Here is a 22,682-nt window from a genome sequence, read left to right on the forward strand (position 1 = left end):
CTTTGTTCTAATAACTTACTTCTTGGATTAACTCATACTCAAGGGCTATTTAATAATGTTGTAATGCTATTCCATTCAGTGGGAATATGCACTGGAGCGGCTAGTCCCTCAGCAACAGTATTTTGAACACAGCCTGAGCAAACAAATTAATTTAGAAGCTAAAAGGAGTGGAAGATCAGACCCATTTGATGTAAGTACTACTGATTTACATCATCCTACATTTGGAAAGTCTCGAAGCTGCCCTGTGTACAACACTACAGCTTTAAGCCTAAGCCAGCCATCTGTGCTCCAGGGAAAGGCCATATTGTTGGTCCTTCCATGGTTTGTTGCAGTCAGGTGTCTACATGTTCCTCTCATCAGACATTTCATTACATGTCCCTCAATAGTAACTCTAACTGAGATAAGCATCCATAAACTAGCCACAGCTCTAATAAGGCAAATGAAAGATGGGATCTCTGTATCTTCTGAGGGTCTGGCCATTGGTACTGTAAGGATTCATCTTGATTTATAAAACACAAAAACATGAGTGGACAGGAACAGGAGATGTTTATTCTCCTTCAGTCTTTGTTCTCCCTCCCTTCACTGAAACAGACCTTAGCTCAGCTTTCAGGTATTTGTTAGAACTTGTAAGATTTCCTATTTCAGAAGACTGTTTTTAACTCACCAAAAGCCCATTATGCTGCCTTATGCAGCAGGTAAATGAGAAGTCTTTGTTTTAAATCTGTAACAGCCTAAGGTTTTACAAGGCCACTTCTGCATAGGTTGGAGAAACAACCCTGACTCTAACATGACGATGTGAAAGCCACTTAGCTACACACCTGGATCAAAGACGTCAAAGTTAGGGGACTGCTCTGTGTCTGTAACCATGGGGATTGGTGCCTCTCCACAGGCCAGAAGCCCACCTCCCAGTGTTGTCTAGCAACAGCTGTACAGCAGTAGGAATCTCATTCTACTTCTTACAGCTGCCCTATATGAAGGCAAATTGACTGATACCATTTTCAGTTATTTTCCCTGCTTAAAGTAGAGATCTGGCCTATGGAGCTAAGAGCCCAGAACTCCTGCTCTGCTGAACTGATATTCTTATCAATAGATATTTTCACTAATACAGTAGAACACAACAGGGGGTAAGAAGTAAAATAATGGGGAACTGTCTGAAACCATAAATACAAATGTATAGTTTAAGATTGGATTAAAATCCACTCAAAAATTTGCTACTCCAAATCACAGGTCAGGTTTTAACAAACATAATGACACCAACCTAGGGTTCTGTATTGATTTCACTATGTCAGCTTTAAACAATGCCTCAATTACCATTCAGATGTCATTTTGCAATCCTATATTCCTGTGTTATCTGCCCTAATGGATTCTTTCAGTGCACAAATTAAGTAATAATGAGAGAGACCATTAAAGTTTTCTTGTGTCAAGGTCAGCGTGAAGGTCTTGAGACAGCTGACAAGGATGACTACATCCAGGAGTGAACTAAGCTAGTAATTTGACTGGCAGGGAATCTACCATCCAGATGATATCCTCCTGAATTCCTGCATCATGGAGACTGGGATTCAAGTTCCACAAGTACTTCTGCTTTGACGCAGGACTATGCTTGCTAGGAAAAAAACCTCACCATTGGCAGAAGAATTAAGAGGTCTTTGACATCTATAGCAGCCATATGGCTTGTTAAAACAAACTGACATTTCAAAACAGCACCATAAGCTTAACCTCATGCTTGCTGTTCAGAAAAAAGAACTTTCTAGATCAAGCCAGTGATCCACTCCTCCTGTATTCCTCTCTTAAACACAGCCACCAGTACAAGCTGCCCAAAATAAACGACACAATACTTTGCTATGGGATAACCTATACAGGGAAACATCTTTGTCCTCTCACGAGGTAATAGACTTCCATAAGCAGACAGTGCCCATTTTGAAACCCCTGTGCCTCTCTTTCTGACTTCCTATGTGGGTACATGAAAGGCAGAAGAATGAAACAATGTCTAGATACCACTCTCAGAAAAACACCTGCTTAGAGTACTTGAGTTAACTGAAACAGTGAAATGCATAGCAGTTATAAGTCAACAATGCCTTGCAGTAACAGACATGCCATGATCCAGTCAAATGCTGCTGGGGGCAAGGCATCAGCAGCTCTGTAACTCAGCTGATTCATACCCAGAGCCTTCAGAGAAATAAAACAAAAAAACAATCCCTCAGGACCAGGCATCCTGACTGTATTTCCTAAGAAAGTTAGCACTTCAAAAGGAACTTGTCTCCTCTCTTGTGCATAGGTGCTATTGCTCATAGTATTGACACAGCTCCACTGGCAGATTTAATTTAACAATGTCTTTGAGATAAAAAAAGACTTGCTCCTTACCAAAGGATGTTAATCACAGAAGGTGTACTGCAGCAATGAAAATACAGTGCTCATACAGTTATTATACTTAGATCACACTGTGCCTGTGGGAATTAGGCTTCTGGGGGATTGAGTGGTAAGACCTTTTCACTAGGAAATACAAATACTGCTAATGGTGGTGGCTTCTTCATTCACGGTGGAATCCCCAAACTCTGTAGACCTTACCTGTGAGGCACACAAAACAGAAGTGGAACGTGGACTTCACTTGTTCTGACAACTCTCAAGCTGCAGCAGCCAACACAAGACTCAGCTGCACTGTGGCACGTTTCATTGATGTGTATGGACATCCACAGCCCTCTGAACCTTGTCTGTATCTTAATGATAGCTGTGCATGATAAGAATTTACTCTATAGGAAGGGACCATAGTGTGAAGGCATTGCAATGCATGCCATCCATCAAGATTACCAGCACTTCACACCAGAGTCTGAAATCCATGTATAGTCTCTATATCTTCAGATATCAAAACACAGCTGCCTACTGATATCACTGTCTCTGATTTCTGCCTCACTGCTCAGGAGCTCTGCTATTGATTAGATGAATGTATACAACTGATACTGGTCTGCAAATCAATTGCTTAGTTTCACATGCACCTGAATTGCTTTGCAGGACATAGCCCATTATAATTCACATGTCTGGTTAAGGCCTTGTTAAATTGGCAGGTGGTAAGACTGCAAGCAAGTCATGATGATGGCAGGACACACTGAAGCTGGGAAAAACCTCCAAAACTGTCTTGGAGTGCACATGAAGGAGAGAGAACTTCTGCTGAAGGGTAAAAGGACTGCTAATCAAAAGAAAAGAGCTTTAGGAGAATGGCATTGGCTGAGAAGACATTCTCACTTCTGCTTGATGGTCTCTGTACTCATAACTCATCTGGCAAGTTCTGTAAAAAATTACACTCAAGATCTGAAGGGCTGTGTTGAAAACTGGGAATGCTTCTTCCAACACTTGCTGTAATCCTAAGAATGCATCACTGTCTCTCTGGCTCCTTCATTTTTTAATTGTTTTTCTGACCTTACCAGTGATTATATGGTGCTGACTACTTCTACCTGATCCTTGACCTAGTCTGTTTGCAAGAGTTTGATACACTTAGCTTTTCCAAAGGACTGAACCAAACACTGACTGGGAGGAGAGCAGCTAGTCCATACAAGCATACAGATTATAAGGTGTAAAGAAAAACATTCCCAAATGCATCCTACAACTACCTATTTCTGCATGACTGGAGATAGAAGCAACTTACAATGTAATTGCCTCAATATTTCCAATTCCACTATGGAAAAAGTCCAGGTGTTAGCTGCCAAGAACTTGTGGTTGGTAGAACTTGCATTTGTAATGCAAAACGACATAGAGAGCTACTTCAGAAGATACCAGACAGTTTAATTCAAACACTAGCAACAACTCAGAGACTAAGCCACGTGTGCCACAAAGTTTACCACTTACCACTGCAATGCATGAAAACAATTCCAAGATCAGTTTGGTATCTAACTGGAAGCCATTAGATACATCAGTGGTCCTTTGTAAGACTGCAAAGTGTAACTGCAGGCTTCATCCTCCTCTGTGTAACAGAGCTGTAAGTAGGAATAATCCTGATTTACCATTCATGCAAGTGAGAGGTCCAAGAAACTGTAACATCTTTGATACATTACAGAGGAATGGAAAACTTCTCACAAAGACCCAGCCTATATACCAGCAATCTGCTTATCAGCCTCCTATGTCATTTATTCTGACATGAAAAAGGTTAATTTACTCTTGTGTGACAGAGGACAACCCACAAATATCACCAGTTTTGCTGTGCACTTGTTTGTCCATGAGTGGCATTGTTTAAAGCCAGCAGCATTGTTCCCAGCAAGGGAAAGGTTCTGAGCACAGTTCTCGAAACAACAGTGCAGGGAGGAAAATAATTGCCATCTCCCAGCCACCAAGGGAACTGGACACTTGCACTTTTCATACTCAGCTGGTAGAGTGTGGCTGCTGCTTAAGCCAAACTTGGATTACCAAAATGGAAAGATGCATCAAGAGAAAAAGCAAGCAAGGAGGAAAGTCACACAGAAAAACCTCTGAGCAAGCAAGGCTTCTCCTCTTCACTGGCAACAACTAACAAACTCGGAGAAGGAAGTTCCCTCCCTACTTGAAATCAATTCTGTGGAAAAGAATAAGCAGCCCCTTCTCTCTGCTGGTGGGCTGCACAGCTCCACCCATAAAAGGCCTATTCTCATCTCAGAGAACAGGAACCTGATGCCAGTGTGTGAGGAGAATGGTTGCCTTTCCACTCAGCAGCTCCCTGCTGAACTGCTGAGTCACACATTTTCTCTGCATTCATTTTCACACTGCTCCCACTCAGTCCACCTGCCACTTCATCTGGGATGGGTGGGAGGAGAGAAAAAGAGGTGAAGTCAGAAAAAATGTTCACATTCACCCAGGACCATTATGATGATATTTCAGGGTCACATACAAAAGCAAGCCTGCAAGCTGCTACAGAGGTATGGGGAAAAGAAATATCAAACTGCAAGAAAAATCACCTCCTTCTCCTCTTCAGCAAGAGGAGACTGGCCAGCAAACAAGTTGCAAACCTCATCGGATTCCCAGTCAGTCACTGATGTTGTGTGCTTGCTGCACATTTCAGGCTACAGAGGAGACCTTGAGGTTTTTCCCCTTTCCTGTGATTTAGATGGGCTTGGAGGCTGCTGTGATTTTTCCAACACTCCAACAAGGTGCTGTGTAGTAATTGACTCACAGCCATGGGGAAGTGCCACAACGGTAAGTGCCAATAGCATCTGGAGAGAGTCCAGTTCCTAAGGGCATCTTCAACGGAGTTGCTACAGTAGAAATATCCACCAGACTAAACTTTCATCATTCAAGAAGATGAAGAGAAAAATCTTAGCTATTTTCTTGCAGCTTCCATAAACCCCAAACATAACAGGAGCCAACATCTCCTACTATGTAATAAACTCTAAGGTAGAAAAGGGAATCTGCAGTCAGTCAGTGGTGGGGTACAAGTTTATCATAGTTATAGAGGATCCAGATTACTCTTGGTATTTTTTTCTGTAATTAGATTTCTGAACAGTACAAGACATGTAAAAATGCCTAGAAGCTTCCTGTTTTATTATATCAATGACAGGCAAAGAACTTGCAAAACACACTTTTACAAGACAGGACTCTGGTCTATGAAGTCATCCCTGAAGCCCTCTTCAGGATGCAGCCTGCTACCAGAGACTATTTCATTCAAGGGTGAGACCAGAAGACTTCATTTGAGCTTCCATCAAAGTCTTCCATCCTGGAAGAAAACAGATGCTCAAGGCAGCACTCCTCCCAGAAGTCCTACATAATGTTACTGGCTGCCCATCTAATGAGAGATAAAATAACTTGTTTGATTATCTTACCATAGTAATTCATATGAAATACAGCTGCAAGGGTAAAGCAGCTCACAATGCACTTGGCTGACACCGCTCTCAACCTGGTAAGCTTCACTTACCTGGGAGTGAGAAGAAAACAAAATCATCAGGCTCTCTGATCTAGAAAGACAGGCCTCCCAGTTCAGAAAAGATGAACCACTAGAAGTCATCAGAAGCAGTAAGGGACTGTCAGATAAAGCACTCATATGGGAAGTATATGGGAGCTACTGTACCATCTGCTGCAGCCTGATTCTCCACTAATAATGGGGGAGTTGCTCTTAATTTCCAAGGCAAGATTAGTTATGCCCCTGTCCACACATAAATCATACTCCCACTACTAAACCAAATACACAAGATGATTATGCTTAGTGTTTCTGCTCATGCTTACAGGTCTCAAGCATAGGATGTATTGCTAAGGAATGTCCTTTTTTGTGGTGAAGCACGTCAAGTTAAGGGGTGTGCTAGCTCCTAGGGCAGCTAGAACCCCTAGGACAGTGTTTGCCTCAAAACAATTAATATGAAACGTGGTGTCAAATTACTGTTCTTAAGTGAATGCAGACCCTGGAGGGGCAGAGACACTGAATATTCACTGCTATCACACCCACACACAACTAGCATTTGCCATCTTTCAATCAGGGCTCTATTCAGAGCTTCTTTTGGTTTTGCATAAGATTGATTCTTGCTTTCCTGTTAAACTCCACACAGAGATTCTGTCTGATTACCACTTAACAATTAGATGCATTGTTTTCTTTTTAAATAATACATCTTTGTTATGCTGTTTTCTTCAGTGAAAGGTTTCAAGTGCCTGCTGATAATTTTTGAGGTGCCTTGAGCTTTCATAAAGAGACTTCAAGTTGACTTTTGGTGGAGCTGGTTGTCCTAAATGATTCCCAACCTCCACATTCCCTTTAAATTCAAAACGGAAAGCCACAAAGCAGCTCTAGTTCCACAGTTCAAGAGCTATGGCTATGCTCATGAAGTCAGCCTCACACAGACAACATAATCGAGGAGAAGTGTCAACAGCACAACACCAATGCAGAGATGTGGAGGGTTGAATTCTCTGGAACAGGATAACCAACTCTCCCTCCCAAACTATAAATTTGTGCCTTTAGCCTTTGACTACAGGATAGACTTAAAGGGGCCTGAATAATCCCAAAGTAGCAGCAATAATTTTAATCCAAATGGCCTCTGTGATACAAGAGTGAATCATAAAATTGATTTGGTTGGAAAAGACTTCCAAGATCACTGAGTCCAATCATCAACCTAGCACCACCGTGGCCGCTAAAGCACATCCCAAAGTGCCACGTCTACATGCTTTAGGAACACCTCCAGGGACGGTGACTCAACCGCCTCCCTGGGCAGCCTGTTCCAGTGCCTGACCACCCTTTCAATAAAGAATTTTTTCCTAACATCCAAGCTAAACCTCCCCTGGAGCAATTTGAGAATCTGACAATTAACAGAAACCAGAACATTCTGGTTTCAGGAGCTTTTCAACGTATTTACTATTCATACTACTATCACCCAAATAGGTGTTAGCACACTTGTACTGCTTGAATTTCTTTTCATAAATTAGTACCTTCTGCAGTTCTAATGCTAACCTCATGATGTGTTTCTAATTTCTAGAGTGCCTTACCAGCCTGGTGTCCTGTAGATATTAAATCCGCTTTCTGCTCTGGTGAATGAGAGAGTTTGCAGCCTGAAGCAGATGGGTGATACGCTGGCTTCCTGCCAGGTTCAAATGTGAACATTTTGATGTCATTCATTTGGGGATAGCCTGCTTTACTAAGTGACTAAAATCTTATGCCCTGGAGCCTTCAGCAAAAGCATTTGGGAAAGCCACTATCACATTCAGCATTTATTTCAAAGACATTCTCTTTCCTGAGCAAATTAAATTATATCAAGACCAGTCTCAACAATCATCTTCAGCCACAAACCTTGAGACGTGCCTCAAGGGTACTATCCCAAGCATAAGCATTTTGCTTCCTTTCATGCATTTTAAAAGGCTGTGCTTACACTGCTAGGCTAACTCAGAAAGCAATAGTATCACTCAGAAACTGTAGCAGAACAAGCACTGGTAGAAATTAAGGGTGAGGACCTCCAGAAACAGGATGTCCACACTCAATTTTATATCTCTCCTAGAGTGCAATTTCCACCCAGGGCTACGCTGTTTATAGGCTTTGGCCTGCACAACTGAGTATCACTGCTTCCAGTTTAGTGCTCTGCTACCTCTGCAACTGCAGCCCCTTCATGTTAGGGACATGCTTAGAAAGTTAACATGTGTTTAAGTATAGTGGTCTCATTAATCTCTTCTTCTCCCTAGGTAACCACAAAAAGCGGTCAGTGGCCACAGGAGAAGGTAAATGTCACTTTGTTTATTTGCGTCTTGCCTACATGAGCTCCTATACTATGCTCATCAACATGATTACACAGCCTTGAGTAGTGCATTAAAAAAACACAACAGCTTGCCTTCTCATCCTCTTCCCAGTGAGGGAACATGCACAGAGCAATGTTTTGTCTAGATAGATAAGCAGACATGCACAAGTTGTTAAGGATCTATGTTGGAGAAGGTGAGACAAAAAAAGCACACTCTGATGACAAGCTTTGCAATTATTCTGGGAGCATTTTGCACCACTTGTCTGCAGGCAGGAGCCTCACTCTACAGAACAATCCAAAGAAGCAAACATCTCATGGATGCATGCGTCCCAAAGCTCCACCTGATCCAATGTAACTGCCTCACACCACGCAGCCTCATGCTGAGTTACCTTAGCAGGAGCTAACATTGATCAGCAGGTCTGCTAAGAGGTAAGCAAACCTCTATGGAGACACCATTTTGGATCCTGCATCAGTGTAGCATTTCTGCTTCTAGCTCCAGGGCCAGCTTGGTATCAGCTAGCCTAGGAATTTTTGTTCTATACTCCAGCAAACAGTGCAGAAATGCTCTTCAATACCTCAAACGTAACCTGATGTTACATGGAAGCAGGTGGCAGGTGTGCTGCATTTGTGGGAGGCATAACCACCAGGGAGGCATGCTTAAAACCTCCCACTGCTACAGGTATAAAAGGTCTCACAGCTTCTCTGAAGATGAACATTTAACCACCTCATCAATGCAACACAAACGGAGGCTATTTTAAAGCACCTTGATTAAAGCATTTCTTCCTTTTCAAGAGCTCCTGGTTTAATAAGATTTGTAATTCAGGTCACCACAAAGACACCAATCATATCCTTATGGACTTCTAGTTGCCACACTGCTCTGTCTCCATGCTGAAGCACCCTTACATCGTGTACTATTCACAAAGCGTGAGTGACAGCACATCAGTGGGAAGGAAGGAAAACTTCATCCACACAGCTACACTGCTGCTCTGCTACCCAGAACACTTCACCTGCATTAACAGGAGATACTGAATGGCTCATATCAATTCTCTTCTCACACTAAGGTATATGCTTGACTTAAATATGAAAAAGTTAAATCAGCACTGAGTAACCTTGTACATCTCATCCTTAGCTTGTAAGGACCAGTGCAGCGCTTTCAACCCCACCCCACCTCTGTCTTCCTCAACAAAGGGCAGATTCTACTAGAGCATTTTTTTCTCCCTCAACTTCCAGTGACAGCCACATGCAGTACACTTTGTCCTGGCAATAACATTAATTATGCTGGGAAGATATGCCAAGAAAGAGCTATGACTTCATGCACAACCCAGGTACCGGCACTGTGATCTATTGCAGATATGCTGAGTGGAGAGAGCAGAGAAAAGATGAATCAAGGAAATATTAAGTCCTACTTCTGGGGGATAATTTGAACATCTCTATCCTCACATTTCTACAGAGCTTGAAATGGCCTTACCAACTGAAAGGACATAGCATCACTGAATCCATCCATACATCCAACAGGAACAGCACTTTACTAGCACACAAAACAACCCTCAGGAACAAAAGAGGATTCACCTAATAGATGTTGCACAAGCATTTACCCCAATGGAAAATATCACAAGCTCTTCAATGTCCTGGCAAAGGACATTCAGAACCTGCCAGCAGCAGTGAGCACACAGGGTGCTAGAAAGGGCCATTTTGAGAGCTGCTGCATGAACATGACAAAAGGGAAAAAAAGACAACTATTCTGAAAAAGCTTTCTGTATTTATCCTTGTCTCCCACAGAAGCCATACAAAATGGAAGGCACTTAGTGCCTTTCAGGAGCACTACCCCTCTTCCTGAAAGCCTGAAAAAATTGGTCAGATGAAACTTTTACCTGTTTCAGGAGGAATGCTGCCTGTGCAAGGAAGCTGGGACCAAGGCTTGAAGCCTAACCTGCTCCCCTACTATTTCTGGTCTTAGAAGTAAGAGATCTATTTAACATGCATATAGGGGAGACAAAGTATTCAAACTGCTAAAGACTTTGCAAAGCAACAACTCTGGACTGTCATTTGAAGGTCAGTATCCAACATACAGTAGTTCTCTGTCTATTGTCAAACAACTGCTGGAGCAGAAAGGAGTTTTAATAGAATACTTTAGTTAATTAAATCTGGAACGTTAATGGGTTTTTCATAACACTGTGGCACTGTATCTATGAAAAGCAATGAAAAAATTGTTCTATTTAGAAGTGGTAATAGCTGTAGTCTTTGAACATATGCTTAATGAATAAATCTGTTAGGAAAAAAAGGCCTGTGTGTATTGGAGGGGGGTAGGATGTTTGTTCTCACTTAAAGCGTGCCATGATGGCAATCATCAACAGCAAATGGCCTCTATTGTTGGGACTAAATAAAATTCCACTTGGCCATTTACTTTCAGGTGAAATTGCTGTTTTCTTTTAAATAACACACTCTTGTAGCTAAACAGCTGAGTTGAAAATAAAGCAATGCCAGACGCCTTCACATGCTTTGGTAGGTGCAAAGAACCACAGAAGAGTAATATCCAGGCAGCTTGCTACCGCAGCATGGGGTGCAGCACACAAGAAGCCAAACAGACTACAGTGAAGAGGCATTCAGATCCCATGGTGAGAACAGTCTAACAACCCAGTGCTAGCACATATCATAGAGGTGGGTACAATTTCAGGGATGAAATTCTATGGAATACAGTGCAGCACAAAACCTGAACAGAATAGATTATGTAAAGCTCAGATGACAACCAGAAAGCTGGGATGGCAAAGCGTGCAAGTACAAACTCAAGACTACTGGGTTTCCATTTCCATGAGCAGGTGGATGAATCTAGTAAGATGGTAGATTTGTTCATGAAATTAAAATACTAATTCCTTAAGCTGGGATGTAAGCATGGAAAATATCCACAGTTAAGCCATAGATGTCTGGGTTATTTTTAAAGGAAGCTTGACAGATGTTGTTAAAATGCACTTCAAGACAGTCAGATGTGTCAATATTGACTCAGCTCCTCTTCTGTCCTCCCAAAAGCTCCCACAGTGTCAGAATTTCTCCTTTCTCCACCAAATCTGAGAGCTGAAGCTCTTTAGTTCAACTGAAAATTCTCCTAAGGAAGGTTCAGCAAGACAGACTACCCTTCCTATTCTTTCCTTCAATAACATGCTTGAACATGGTCTCTTTTTTTGCAATATAGTCAGATCTCGAGTGGAAGACCTATTTTGTGGGAACTCCCAGGTTGCATTTAGCCAGTTTTCCTATTGCAACACACTGCAACTGGAAATCTAACAACAGCTGAGATGCTGCTGCTTTGCTAACTCCTCTCAGGCAGCAGAGTTAGGAGACTGCTCCTCACTGATTTGTGACGGTTGAGCATGACTTACCACCTGCCCTACGTCAGCTTTGCTAACTCCTCCATCCTTGCGGTCCCTCCTCTGTAAGAGCTTTTCCCTGTAAACATGAAGAGCAGCTCCAGTTTACCAAAGATCAGAGATCACCAGTAGGTGGAAAGAGATAAGAAGATGCACAAAGATCATGCAAGTCCCAGGTTCCCAGGACTTTCTTCTCTAAGAAAGAAGTGTGATACCATAAAGAAAACATTCCATCGTTAAACCCTCTAATTCCCAGGCATCGCATTCCCCTCTCACCCTTCTTAAAGCTATCCTTGTTGAAATACTTTTTCATTGAGGTTTCTTGCATTTCCCCCTGGTGACAGAGATGTCACCAGCAGGCTTAAGAAAAGCATGAAACCTCAATCTGCAAACTGGTAAGGCAGAGCTCTAGAAAGCACCATTTCCAAAAGCAACAGAGGCTTTTCAGATACTCCTAACAACAGATTTCCACAAGGGAAGTTTGCTTCAGCTAAAATAATAGTCTATAAGACTATTGCAGACACACACACACCAGTAAGTTTCTATTCTCAAAAATAACTAGCATTTTAACAAGGCTGATGTTCAGCTTGTTTCAGGGTGTATTTATGATCAATTTGCCTATTAATCAATCAGTCCACCAACTCTAACAATAACCAGGAGGCATGCATATAAAATGGTATGCAACAATGCACCTAATTCAAAACATCCCACATTCTTGAATCAGCCCTTGGGTACTTCTGACCTCTAAAATCTTTGTTCTATGACATTAAACCAGTTCCAACAAATCCACTCTGATCAGGTGACACAAAAGATGAAAATTAAGCTAGACTACAGACTAGCAGCAACAAGCAGAGAGAAGATAAAATAAAGGTGACAAGAAAAGGTATGAGTATGTTTGAGAAAAATGGAAATGAGAACATGTGATGAGAGAAGAGATGAAAGAAGGAAAATAAATACAAGACCATAAAAGATGCCCATAGAAGGAGGAGGAGGAGGAGTGTGAAAGCCTGGCAGAAGGACTGAGTGGAGACTAAAAACAGCATCTGGCAGTAGCTCAAATCAAACAAGGCAGCATATGCAAGAAGTGCAGTACAATGAAAACTTCCTCTTGAGGCTTAAGCAACCTCAGAGTTAAGGCAGAGTCCTTCTTCCCTCTCCTCCACACTACCTTGCTCTGAGCTCTGAAGCAGGATAAAAATCCTTAAAGTTTCTTGTGATTATCATTTCCCAACTGCCACTGGGAGCTCCTCAAGGAAATTTTCCAAGGCAAAGCTGAAATCAGATCCTGCAACTGGAAACACATTTTTATTTAATCTGGGGAAGAAAGAGGCAGGGTGGTACGCACCTGGAGGAGGTGCATACACAGGAGGACCCTTTCATAAAGGTATGCCACACAGAAAACATCTTCCAAACATTAAGGTTATTGCTTCTCCTTTAAGATCTTGACAAGGACAAAAATGTTGCTCAGAGCATTTACTCATGTTACCCCTACAACACACAGCAAATGCACATTATCCACACATTTAATCCATTGGTAAATGCTAAATTTTCCAACCATGGTTACAGGGAGGTGGTTGAGTCACCATCCCTGAATGTGTTTGAAGGTCATTTAGATGTGGTGCTTAGCAGTGGTGAACTTGGTTGAGTAGGGTTAATGGCTGGACCTGATGATCTCAGGGGTCTTTTCCAATCTGCACGATTCCATGATTCTTTTGACTCTCCTTGTGACTGTGGCTGACACTCTCACAGCTTTTACCCAGTGCATTGTGAATGCCACCTCTTCATGATTTGCAATGGAAATGGGGAAAAAAAAACCCAACCCAAAACCTCAAGAAAATGGGTGGGATTTTCCATGCCAAAGTCAGAGTGGCTTTTTTTTCCATGGTTCTATTTGAATTCCATATGCAAGCATATGGTTAGCCACACTCTGCTCATGTTACTATATAAACATTTTATAAGCACAAATCTCTTTCTGAATCAAGCATTTGTTAGAAATGCTGACTTCTGTTTATAATTACCACAGTGAAACCATGGAATGTCCATGTAATGAATGCTCAATGTGAAATGAATGGTCTCTCAACTTGTATTTCTCAAACCATTAAGAAAACCATCTCTCTTCTTCCTTCCACTATGTTCACAGAGAAGCATTCTTGCCACAGAAAATATATTGCTATGTTTCATTTCCCAAACAGAAGCAGTATGAACCACAGAGAGCCAGACTAAGGCTTCCTCATTCACCTCCTCACTCTCCTTTTTGCAAGAAATTGCCCCAAAGTCATCAGGATTGTTTGTGTAAGGCCATCAAATGAAACCAGGCCCACAACAAACAACACCCTCTCATGCATTGCAAATAATCAATGCCTGCCTTAAAGTTCCTTGAAGCCAATTACATAATCTTGAAAGAAAGCAATAAGGACTGCAGATCTAAAACTGGCACATGGTAATTTACCAAATAGATACCTGTCAAAAAGAATAGACAGATTTTTCATTTAACTCTTTGCTGAAAGCAGGGTTCCTGTAAAGCCAGTGCACCTTGGCACTGCAAGCTGCTTCATTCTCCTCATCTCCCCAAGTCTGAGATGCTGTTCAGAGATGGACTGAGATTTTCATCAGTTTCGTTTTCTACAGGGTTTGGTGCACATGCTGCAAAGAAACTTGCTTTAACAAAGATTTACCTGCAAGATTTCAGCTTCAAAATGTCAACCCAAGTGCTCACTCCTTCAAAAATAGCATGTTAATTTTGCTCATCCCCACAGACTCATGTGACTTCTTTTATCTGTATCCTGTTCTCCACCCGCACCACAGCAGCTTGTGGCTATGTCACATAGCTACAGCAAAACTTTGCAAGCCTCCAGGAACACCATCCCGTTTTATTTCACTCTGCATACTTTTGCTTCATGTGCTGTGTTGGATGCAAGTACATGCAAAATCTAACATGAGGCAGTTCTGTGAAATAAACAGCCTTCTGCTTACTTAAAATGACCATTTTCCCATCAGTTTCACTGCCTTTTCACTGGCCAGCATAAACATATCCTAACAGTTTCCCAAGGCATTTTTCAGAACTTGAACACTGGTTTCACATTTGGCCTCCAACCTACCCCAAGCAAGCAATGCACTGGAAGCTTCTCATTAGCTCACATGCTCTGCAATAAAGACAACAATCTTTTCTTTGGATCTCTTTTATTGGCTGCTCAGTTCAGGCACTAAATCACTGGGAACCTCTGGCCCCATCTTACATAGCATTTTCTGCAGTACTGCAGTTCCTTAGTGTGTTAGTGACAGCTGAATAGAATGTCACACCCTTTTCCTTAGCCAAATTTGGAAGAAAGGCCAGCCTACAGTCCTACAACGATGCCTGGACGACGACTTCAAATCTTTTTGGGAGCATCTTCCATCAACTTCAAAGGCATGGATTTGCATTTCATACACCATTTCCTAAACCTTCATCACTGATACCTTCTAACAGGCCTTGCCTCTTGTGGCAAAACCAGTGTGTGCAGCTACCTCAGCCTTCAGGACGCTACCTCAGCAAGCACACTTGCCAGAAGCAGCCTATGCAAACAGATGTTCTTCCACGGTACTTCACCACTGCTTCCGTGTTCACACCGTTATGTTAACTTGAAGGCAAGAGCATGACCTTCAGCTCACATTCAGCTGGCAAGCTCTAGCACAGGGGTTTTTGTGGGAACTATTCCCCTTTGATGTCACATGATAAATGACTGCTGATCTTTTCTTTCTTCCCTCCCACATCAGGTTTTCCCAGGCTAAGCTTTTCTGCAAGGCAGAACTACCCCTGCCTTATTCTGCAATAAAACCAAAACTGCTTGAAAAACTTCCCTTTGTGTTGCCCACATACAAGGGGCAAGCCAGTATCACTGTTGAATTAAAGACCTTTTTGACAAACAACCTGCAGGCTATGTGCATGAACAGAGGATATTTCTGCCAAGCTCAATTCAATGGAGATGAGGAGAAATGAATAAAGAGAGGAATGCTTCTCTCAGGCAGTGCCAAAGCCTAAGTGTAAATCCAATGGGAAGAAGTGAGGTGTCATATAAACCAGGGGAAAGAAAAACAATTTTAAAGACAGACAGAACCCAAAAAGCACAACTGCCAGAACCATTCATATATTTCCTGCCTCAGAGCAGCCATCTTGGTGGGTAGGAAATGAAACATGGAGACATTGCATGACATTATGTAATCTTTCAGTATGTAAGAATATACTTAGTACACATAAGACTCCCATGCTGCATTTATAGCACATAGATGTAATTTGTTTTATTTCTTTTACACTATCCAGTTAAAAATAGGACATGTGTGGTTTCTGTGTTGGTGGATGTATCAAATTCACTTGTGGTTTAAACTTCCTACCTTTTAAACTACATTTTACTACAAATTTCAGTGCAGCAATAAATCTGATAATGTCTGCAGAGTAAGCTCTGAATTCATTCTTTTGTATAAACAGCAGAATTGCATTTACATCTTGCTTTGAAATTAATGTATTCTATTTACATGTTGATTGGAAATTAATATATTCTGTGACCATAAAGATCAGGCAACATAATGTCATGCTTTTACTTATGCTACATCCTCAAGATTAAGTGCCTTGAAGCAAAAAGTGCATGTTTGTCATTGACTAGATGTTTGCACATGTCCTAACATAATGAGGCTTCAACTTACTTGGCACACCTACACACCACCTCAATATAAAGGTTAGTAAGAGTGGTGTTTCTGGCCTAGGTTTAACACTGGCCTCCTCAAAGGAGCTGGACAAGACTGTGGTACAAAGGCTGTAAAGAATATTGGCATGATTCAATGAGCTTATAGAAAGGAAAGAACATCCTTTCTGCCATCAAATGAGTGGCAAGCATTGGCTGTCAGCCAGCCAGAGCTGGCCACTTAAATCTCTAAAGAAAATGGGGAACACTCAGGAGAAACATCTGCAGGTTACCTGAAGTTTCTCAGGCTTCTTATACAAGTAATAAAAGGTGACAGCTCATAAAGGGCTTTCCAGGAGTGAAGCATACAGGCATGTGGAATCAACTCATTCACTTTTACAGTTAGTTCTTCTATAGAACATGCTTTTGCCCTCTAGATACTCCCAAATAAAGGCTTTCAACATTCTCTTTCCAGAAGCTAAGCCTACTTCACAGTGTGGAATTGATTCCAAAGGCATACCTGTATTAGTGGAAATGGCTTCTGTAGCATAAAAAAAACACCACAGCAAGTCTGGAAGACATCTATACCTGCAAGATGGTTAGAAAGGCTGGACAAGCACAGCACTGAGGCCTATTTAGGCTGCAAGCAGAAGGTAAATAGGTCAGCTAACCAATAAAAAGAAGAAAAGTTTATCTGCCCCTGATGCACTATTGAAAGTTCAATGTCCAGTAATTTTAAGAGCCCTGACTGCCCAAACAGGAAACTCTTTCTGGTAAGTGAATATGCTTAGAACCAAGTCCAGGATGACTGGAAAACACCCACTTCCTTCATGATTAAACAAAACTAATTACTGGTTACCACAAATAAATTACACCATCTTTGAGACAGCTATGGGTTTGATTTAAAAGGGCTTGCTAAGGTGCTACTAGGAGACAGAGGCTCAAACCTTTAGACTTCCTTAGAAAGTTAAAATGGAGTTCATGGACATCACATAGGCAATGGAAGCAAAATAGGCTCTTTGTATGATGTGAGGTCTACAACTATAATAAAAGATGTACTCTGTTTCAAAAAGATCTAGCAAAAAAGACCTTCCATGCTAACTGGGCTTTCCAAAACACCTAAGACTTGCAATGACTTTTCCTTTCTTTTTTCTTGTTGTTTTCCTTGTTCCTTTCATTCACCAAGATTAGGACAACTTCCAGAAGAGATGTATGACTGTATTTTTCATCTGCACTGAAGTGACAGTATGATACATATGTTCTTCCTTGTCTTACTTACCATCTGACATGCACTCAGTTCTTTCAGTCACATAATAGCTCAGTTCCAGTGTCTGCTCCAGGACAGATGGTCCTCTGGGATTATCATTTATGTCCTTTATGCACTAAAAGCCTAAAAAAGTAAGGGGGGGAAAAAAAATCTGAGCATTAACACTATCAGATCTTCAAGATTCATTCAGGGTTTTTACAAATTATTTTCCTTGAAAGAAATTCTAAAAGACCACAATGTGATGTTCACCCATAAAGGAAGTACCAAGCCACTCGTCTGAGGGGTACAACACGGAAATGAGATGACAAACATTCCTGTGTTGTTACTGATCCACTTGCTTTTGCTTATTGCCTGCATTCAGGAACTGACATCTACCTGAAGCCTTCTGGATGCCTTAGGAGTCATCTGCTCCATATGGAAAATACCACCTGCTGAAATCATAATGGCCAGTTTCAATATAATCACAGAGTGCTTCAAGGTCTGCCAGCACAGGACAGAAACTCTTACTATTTATTTGTGAAGGACTGCTGAATGTGTCAGACCTACCCACACAGTGGGGCTGAGTACAGAATTTGGAAACAGACAGTCTATCACAGCCTCCTCCAAGACTGTGTCCCACACGTCAGTGGAGCATAGCAAAAATATGGCTCAAGAGGGTCATGAGAGCATGCAGAAAGAAATTCACCTCTAACAAGCTGCAAGGACTTTTTCCTTCTTTCCAAGTTCTGCTGAGGGAGGGGGCAGAGATGAATTCTTTGTACAGATTATGACATACTCTGCCTTCAAGGCTTATGATTTGTCATCTACCTCTAAAGCACCTTGCATTGTGAACATCAGGCCAGTTCATTCAGTGTCTCATCCGAAGCCCACAGAAATCAATACAACTCTTTCTATGATACTAACACACTTTGAAGCACAAACCCAACCAAGATGTCTCCTGAAAAACAAGAGTATAATGGACTAAATCCTGAAAGAGCCCTCTCTTACAGAGATCCTCCTGTTGAAATCAGTGTTTGTTGTGTTAGAAACTGATCTTTCCAGTTCTGAAACAGGCTACTAAATCAATGACCACCTAGATAGCCAGACTTCACCTCTGAGGTGACCACTGCATATAGACAAGCACATTTGGATGTTGGAAGCAAAATGTATTTAAAAGCAAATCACATTCTTAGAAGACACCAGGATACAACAAGACAGCAGCCAGGTAAAAGCCTGAGTCCCATGTGAGGCACCCCTCAAAAATCCCCACAGATATGGCACATTTCAGCATTTAGCAGTCCTCTGCTACCCAGGACAAGAGACTGCCAGATTAAAGGAGAAAATCTGCTGTAAAGGTCTTTCACTTGTAATGAAAGCACATTATGGAGGAACTAGGCAGGTCCAAGGATAAGAAGTACTGTCTATGCACAGAGTGTGCATCAAAACACAATCCAGAAGTTGTTCTTCATGCTTATGTCTGATTTTTCTAGGTTTAAGAAGTTATTTACGCTTTTATAGCCACTTAGAAACACCTCTCTTCCCTCCCTTGCAGGAAGAGATGACAACTAATTATTTCCAGCTAGATGGTTTTATTAAGTTTGTTTCCTCATGTGTTTTCTTCAGTCAAAGCTCAAACACAGAAAAGATGTCTTGCAGGCGAGTCCCAAGTGGAGCCAAAGAGAAAAAAAATGAATCGGTGCCTCTTGACACACTACTGAAGGCCAAATTATATCCTTAAACTACACCAAGTGATCTAATAAAAGCTGCTGTTCCTCTCCATACATCTCTCCTCTTGCTACCACATCTTGACACAAAGTGCCTGGGCTTCAGTATATGAAGTTATTACTTCTGTTAAGTGGCAGTGTAATTAACTTTCCATGCTCTCCATCCGATGCAAACAGAAGCCAAGATTGCCAAAATGCAAGCAAAAATTGCTCGGTGCTTTCACTAAAGCAGACTAAGATGATGTACAGATAGTTCCTGTGGTTCAGCTGACACAAGGTAACTTGATCACACATCTTAGTTTTTAACGTGAAACCGTCTGCAATAACAAATGCTTTCTTTGACCTTCCTGAATACAGTCCACCACAATATTCAAATGCTGGTATAGAAGTGTTTTCTTTACACACAATGCTGTGCAAGAAACTTGGCACCATGATGTTTCCAAAGGGGTCAAATGAATAAGAACTAATGCTGAAGCTGTAGGCAAAGGCCTGTATCTCACAAGCCCTTGCAGCTTCAAGAAAGGAGGAGTTAACTTGTCTTAAGCTATACACAACTTCTGCAGTCTCTTTCAGTACAGGTGCCTTGGTACACTCCATACTTTGTCTCTTCCTCCACACTGCCTCTAAACTCTAGCATTCCTCCTCTGCTTCCTCTTGCTCCCACCATGTAACTTCAGGACAAGTGCATTTTTAAACTACTGAAGGCAATAAAGCCATCTACTGCCTCACACACACACCATCCATCCTCTGGCTCTCTAACAGCATGCCAAAGACCAGAAGGAAATACCACTAAAGCAAGGACAGTTAGGAATCACTCCTGTCTCTGAAAATGCACATAGCCTTATTCCCAACTACCTTACACCTTGCAGCTAGTGTCAAAGCAAAACAAATATGAGAACACTTTTGCACCTACTTTATACTGACATAGAAGTAGCATGCTGCCACGTGCCCATGACTGAGGAAAGCCTTGAAGGCAGAGTAGTTTTACAGAAAACCAGTCACCTTAAACAAAGGCAATACACCTGCAGGATCTTGCTTCCACAAGTCGTGTGCTGTTCCTTACCCTGACGCGAGCAGCTAAAACCAGTCACAGGAGCACTTATTCATGCGCATAAGTGCCAGCAAAATCAGGCTCTGCGTTAAGGGAAGATGTTAGCACTTCATTTTGCTCTGCGGGAAACCTCTAAAGGTTGTGTCACAGAGGACTGATAAGCAATTGCAAAACTTCTGCTAGCGAGTAGTCAGCAGCACATTCAGCCGACTTCCTGGAAGCAAGAGGGACTCTCTCTTGCGCTCTTTCTGAGCAAAGCCCCACGTTTTTAAGCTGCGAGTTAATTTTGCTGAAAACACTGGCATAGTCTGCCCAGATACAAGTAAAAAGTGTGTGTACCATTATCTGGATATATAGCTGGGCACTGACAGCAGCAAGGGAGGTTAATGTGCAGGAGCATCACCACAGAACAGTAATCCAGAGAGCAGAACACAAAACTGTAAAATGTTCTATTGCTGCTGTCCACTCTTTCCCTAGGAAAGGCCTAGAATCTAGTCCAAAGAACACGTAATTCAGGCAATTTGTAGCAATTTTGTGTTATATGATGTTCCCTCCATCTACAACCCCCAAATCAGAAAAGTATTTGCCTGAAAACAGACTACAGAAAGCCACATGCTCTCCTTTTGTCCTCATGTTCCCTTTTCTCCATCTTAAAGGCAGACAAATCTGAAGACAGGGCCAAGTCTCCTGGGGCAGAGGAACAGAAACATGTTATTAAACCAAAGCGTGCATGTAAGTGTTTGTGTCTTGGGATCTGAAACTCAAGTTTAATTAACTAGCTGAGTGGAAAGCACAGTTTATATAATGCAGACTATGTGTGGACTCTCACTCCAGTCATTCACACCACCTTTTGTAACTGCTAGTCCACACAATGGACATTTTTGCTGGTAAAAATAAAAGCAGCTGGATCTAGATGCCAACTTTCAGGACGCTCGAGAAAGAAGCACCAGATGTTTATAACAGAGGAAACAAAGGCAAACCTGTATTAAGCAGGCTACTAAGTAGTTCTGTAAGGGAAACATGGCTTCATTGCTTCTTGAAATCTTAGAAAACAGTTTGTCAACAGATAAAAAGTTATTAAGTGCTAGAAGGATACTGACAGATGATGCTATAGTCAATGAGAGAGGCCTGAAAAGAGACAGAAGACCTCTGCCTTTCCCTACCTGCACTCTGGAAGCCTGCGTTATAAAACACTGCATGCTTATGATTCAAGCCAGTGAAAGTGTGATAAATTTGGACAAATTTTATCTCTGGAAACAACCAAAGTCCCAACAACCACTGAATACTTGATCATCTGGTTGTCAGGCCACAGAATTGTAACTTGGTGGGTTTGGATTCTGTCTTTAGTTTCCAGTGTCTCCATTTAAGATTCAGCTCAAGAGACTTTCTCTCATTCTGTGTTTTTGGAGTTCTCAGCTCAGTAGGTCCTTAATATTTCTTGAAGAATTTAAGTAAGACTACTATCCAAACATCAACACTTCAGGTTAGCTTCATGTTGCATTTATGATGACTTAACCTTCTGCTGCTGCAGAAAGAGGCGTTTGCTTCATCCTCTTCACTCTACTGCATACCCATCTATCTTCTCTACCTAGGCAGCAAGAAGGCTGCTGCTTCAGCTTGAAGAACTGATAGAAAACTAATTAGTTTGAGGGGTGGATTAGTCATCATTGGAGGAGTAAAAAGGGGACCATCTTCAGCAAAAGCTCACTGCTAGATAAAATGCAAAGTTGAACTGCACTCTGCTTGCAGGGATTTACAGAACTTCCCTGGCTGTTCAGTTCAGCAGTACTTGCAGGTGTGTTTTAGAACTCTGGCTAAGCAAGCATCAAACGGGACTCAAATCCTGTGTTACAGCAGACTAGGCTTGGTGAAAACTTCACACCAAGTTAATCAAAGAAGAGAGATCAAGCCCCCAGCAACATTCTCCCTGGAAAGAACAAAAGGGTTTTCCCAGCCATTACAAAAGGGCAAACTCAGGTAATGACAGATGCTATGTGCATGGCTACCCTAGTGCCATTTCTAGCAGTCACTGGAAATTCAGCTGTCAGCCAGTAGTTTAAAAAAAACTTGGCTGCATATTAAAACCATGACCAATATTGTTTTCTGTGCACAGGGATAAACATCCTGCTCAAGGATCTGAACTCAAATTTAAAAACAAAATCAAACATTAAGGATAAAAAGCACTCAGTATGGTTCTGAGACACGTATGTGGCTGCACTGCATATTCCCTGCCTACACTGACAGTGTGGGAGCTCTGTTAGTCATCTAATGCGCATATTTGCTTGGCATAATGCCTTTACTTTCTCATGCAGGCAAGAAAGATTATCTCTGCTTTATTTTGTATTCTTCCATCTTCATTGCATGTTCACAGACAGTATGACCAACTCAAGCTACAAGCTGTTAGGAGACAGATCAGTTCCAAGTGAAGCCCAAGGAGCAGAAGTTTAAGTACACCTGTAAAGACAAGGGCGACTTTTAGATT

General features: G+C 41.7%; 1 protein-coding gene across 6 annotated transcripts in view; it reads right to left on the minus strand.

Moving 5' to 3' along the window:
* The window catches only part of PTPN5 (protein tyrosine phosphatase non-receptor type 5), a 72,529-nt gene that overhangs the window by 33,044 nt on the left and 16,803 nt on the right, over window positions 1–22,682 (minus strand). For 4 of the 6 annotated variants that reach the window (XM_054171650.1, XM_054171651.1, XM_054171649.1 and 1 more), the window contains 3 exons: window positions 17,459–17,569; window positions 5,778–5,869; window positions 3,838–3,965 (listed from right to left, as the gene is read on the minus strand). In XM_054171650.1, coding sequence (XP_054027625.1) covers window positions 3,838–3,850 — 13 coding nt within the window. In that variant the 5' untranslated portion in view covers window positions 3,851–3,965; window positions 5,778–5,869; window positions 17,459–17,569. The remainder of the gene's footprint in view (window positions 1–3,837; window positions 3,966–5,777; window positions 5,870–17,458; window positions 17,570–22,682) is intronic. The other 2 variants (XM_054171652.1, XM_009899969.2) reach the window with 2 other exon arrangements.

The sequence above is a fragment of the Dryobates pubescens genome, chromosome 22 (genome assembly GCF_014839835.1).
Source record: "Dryobates pubescens isolate bDryPub1 chromosome 22, bDryPub1.pri, whole genome shotgun sequence".
NCBI lineage: Eukaryota > Metazoa > Chordata > Aves > Piciformes > Picidae > Dryobates > Dryobates pubescens.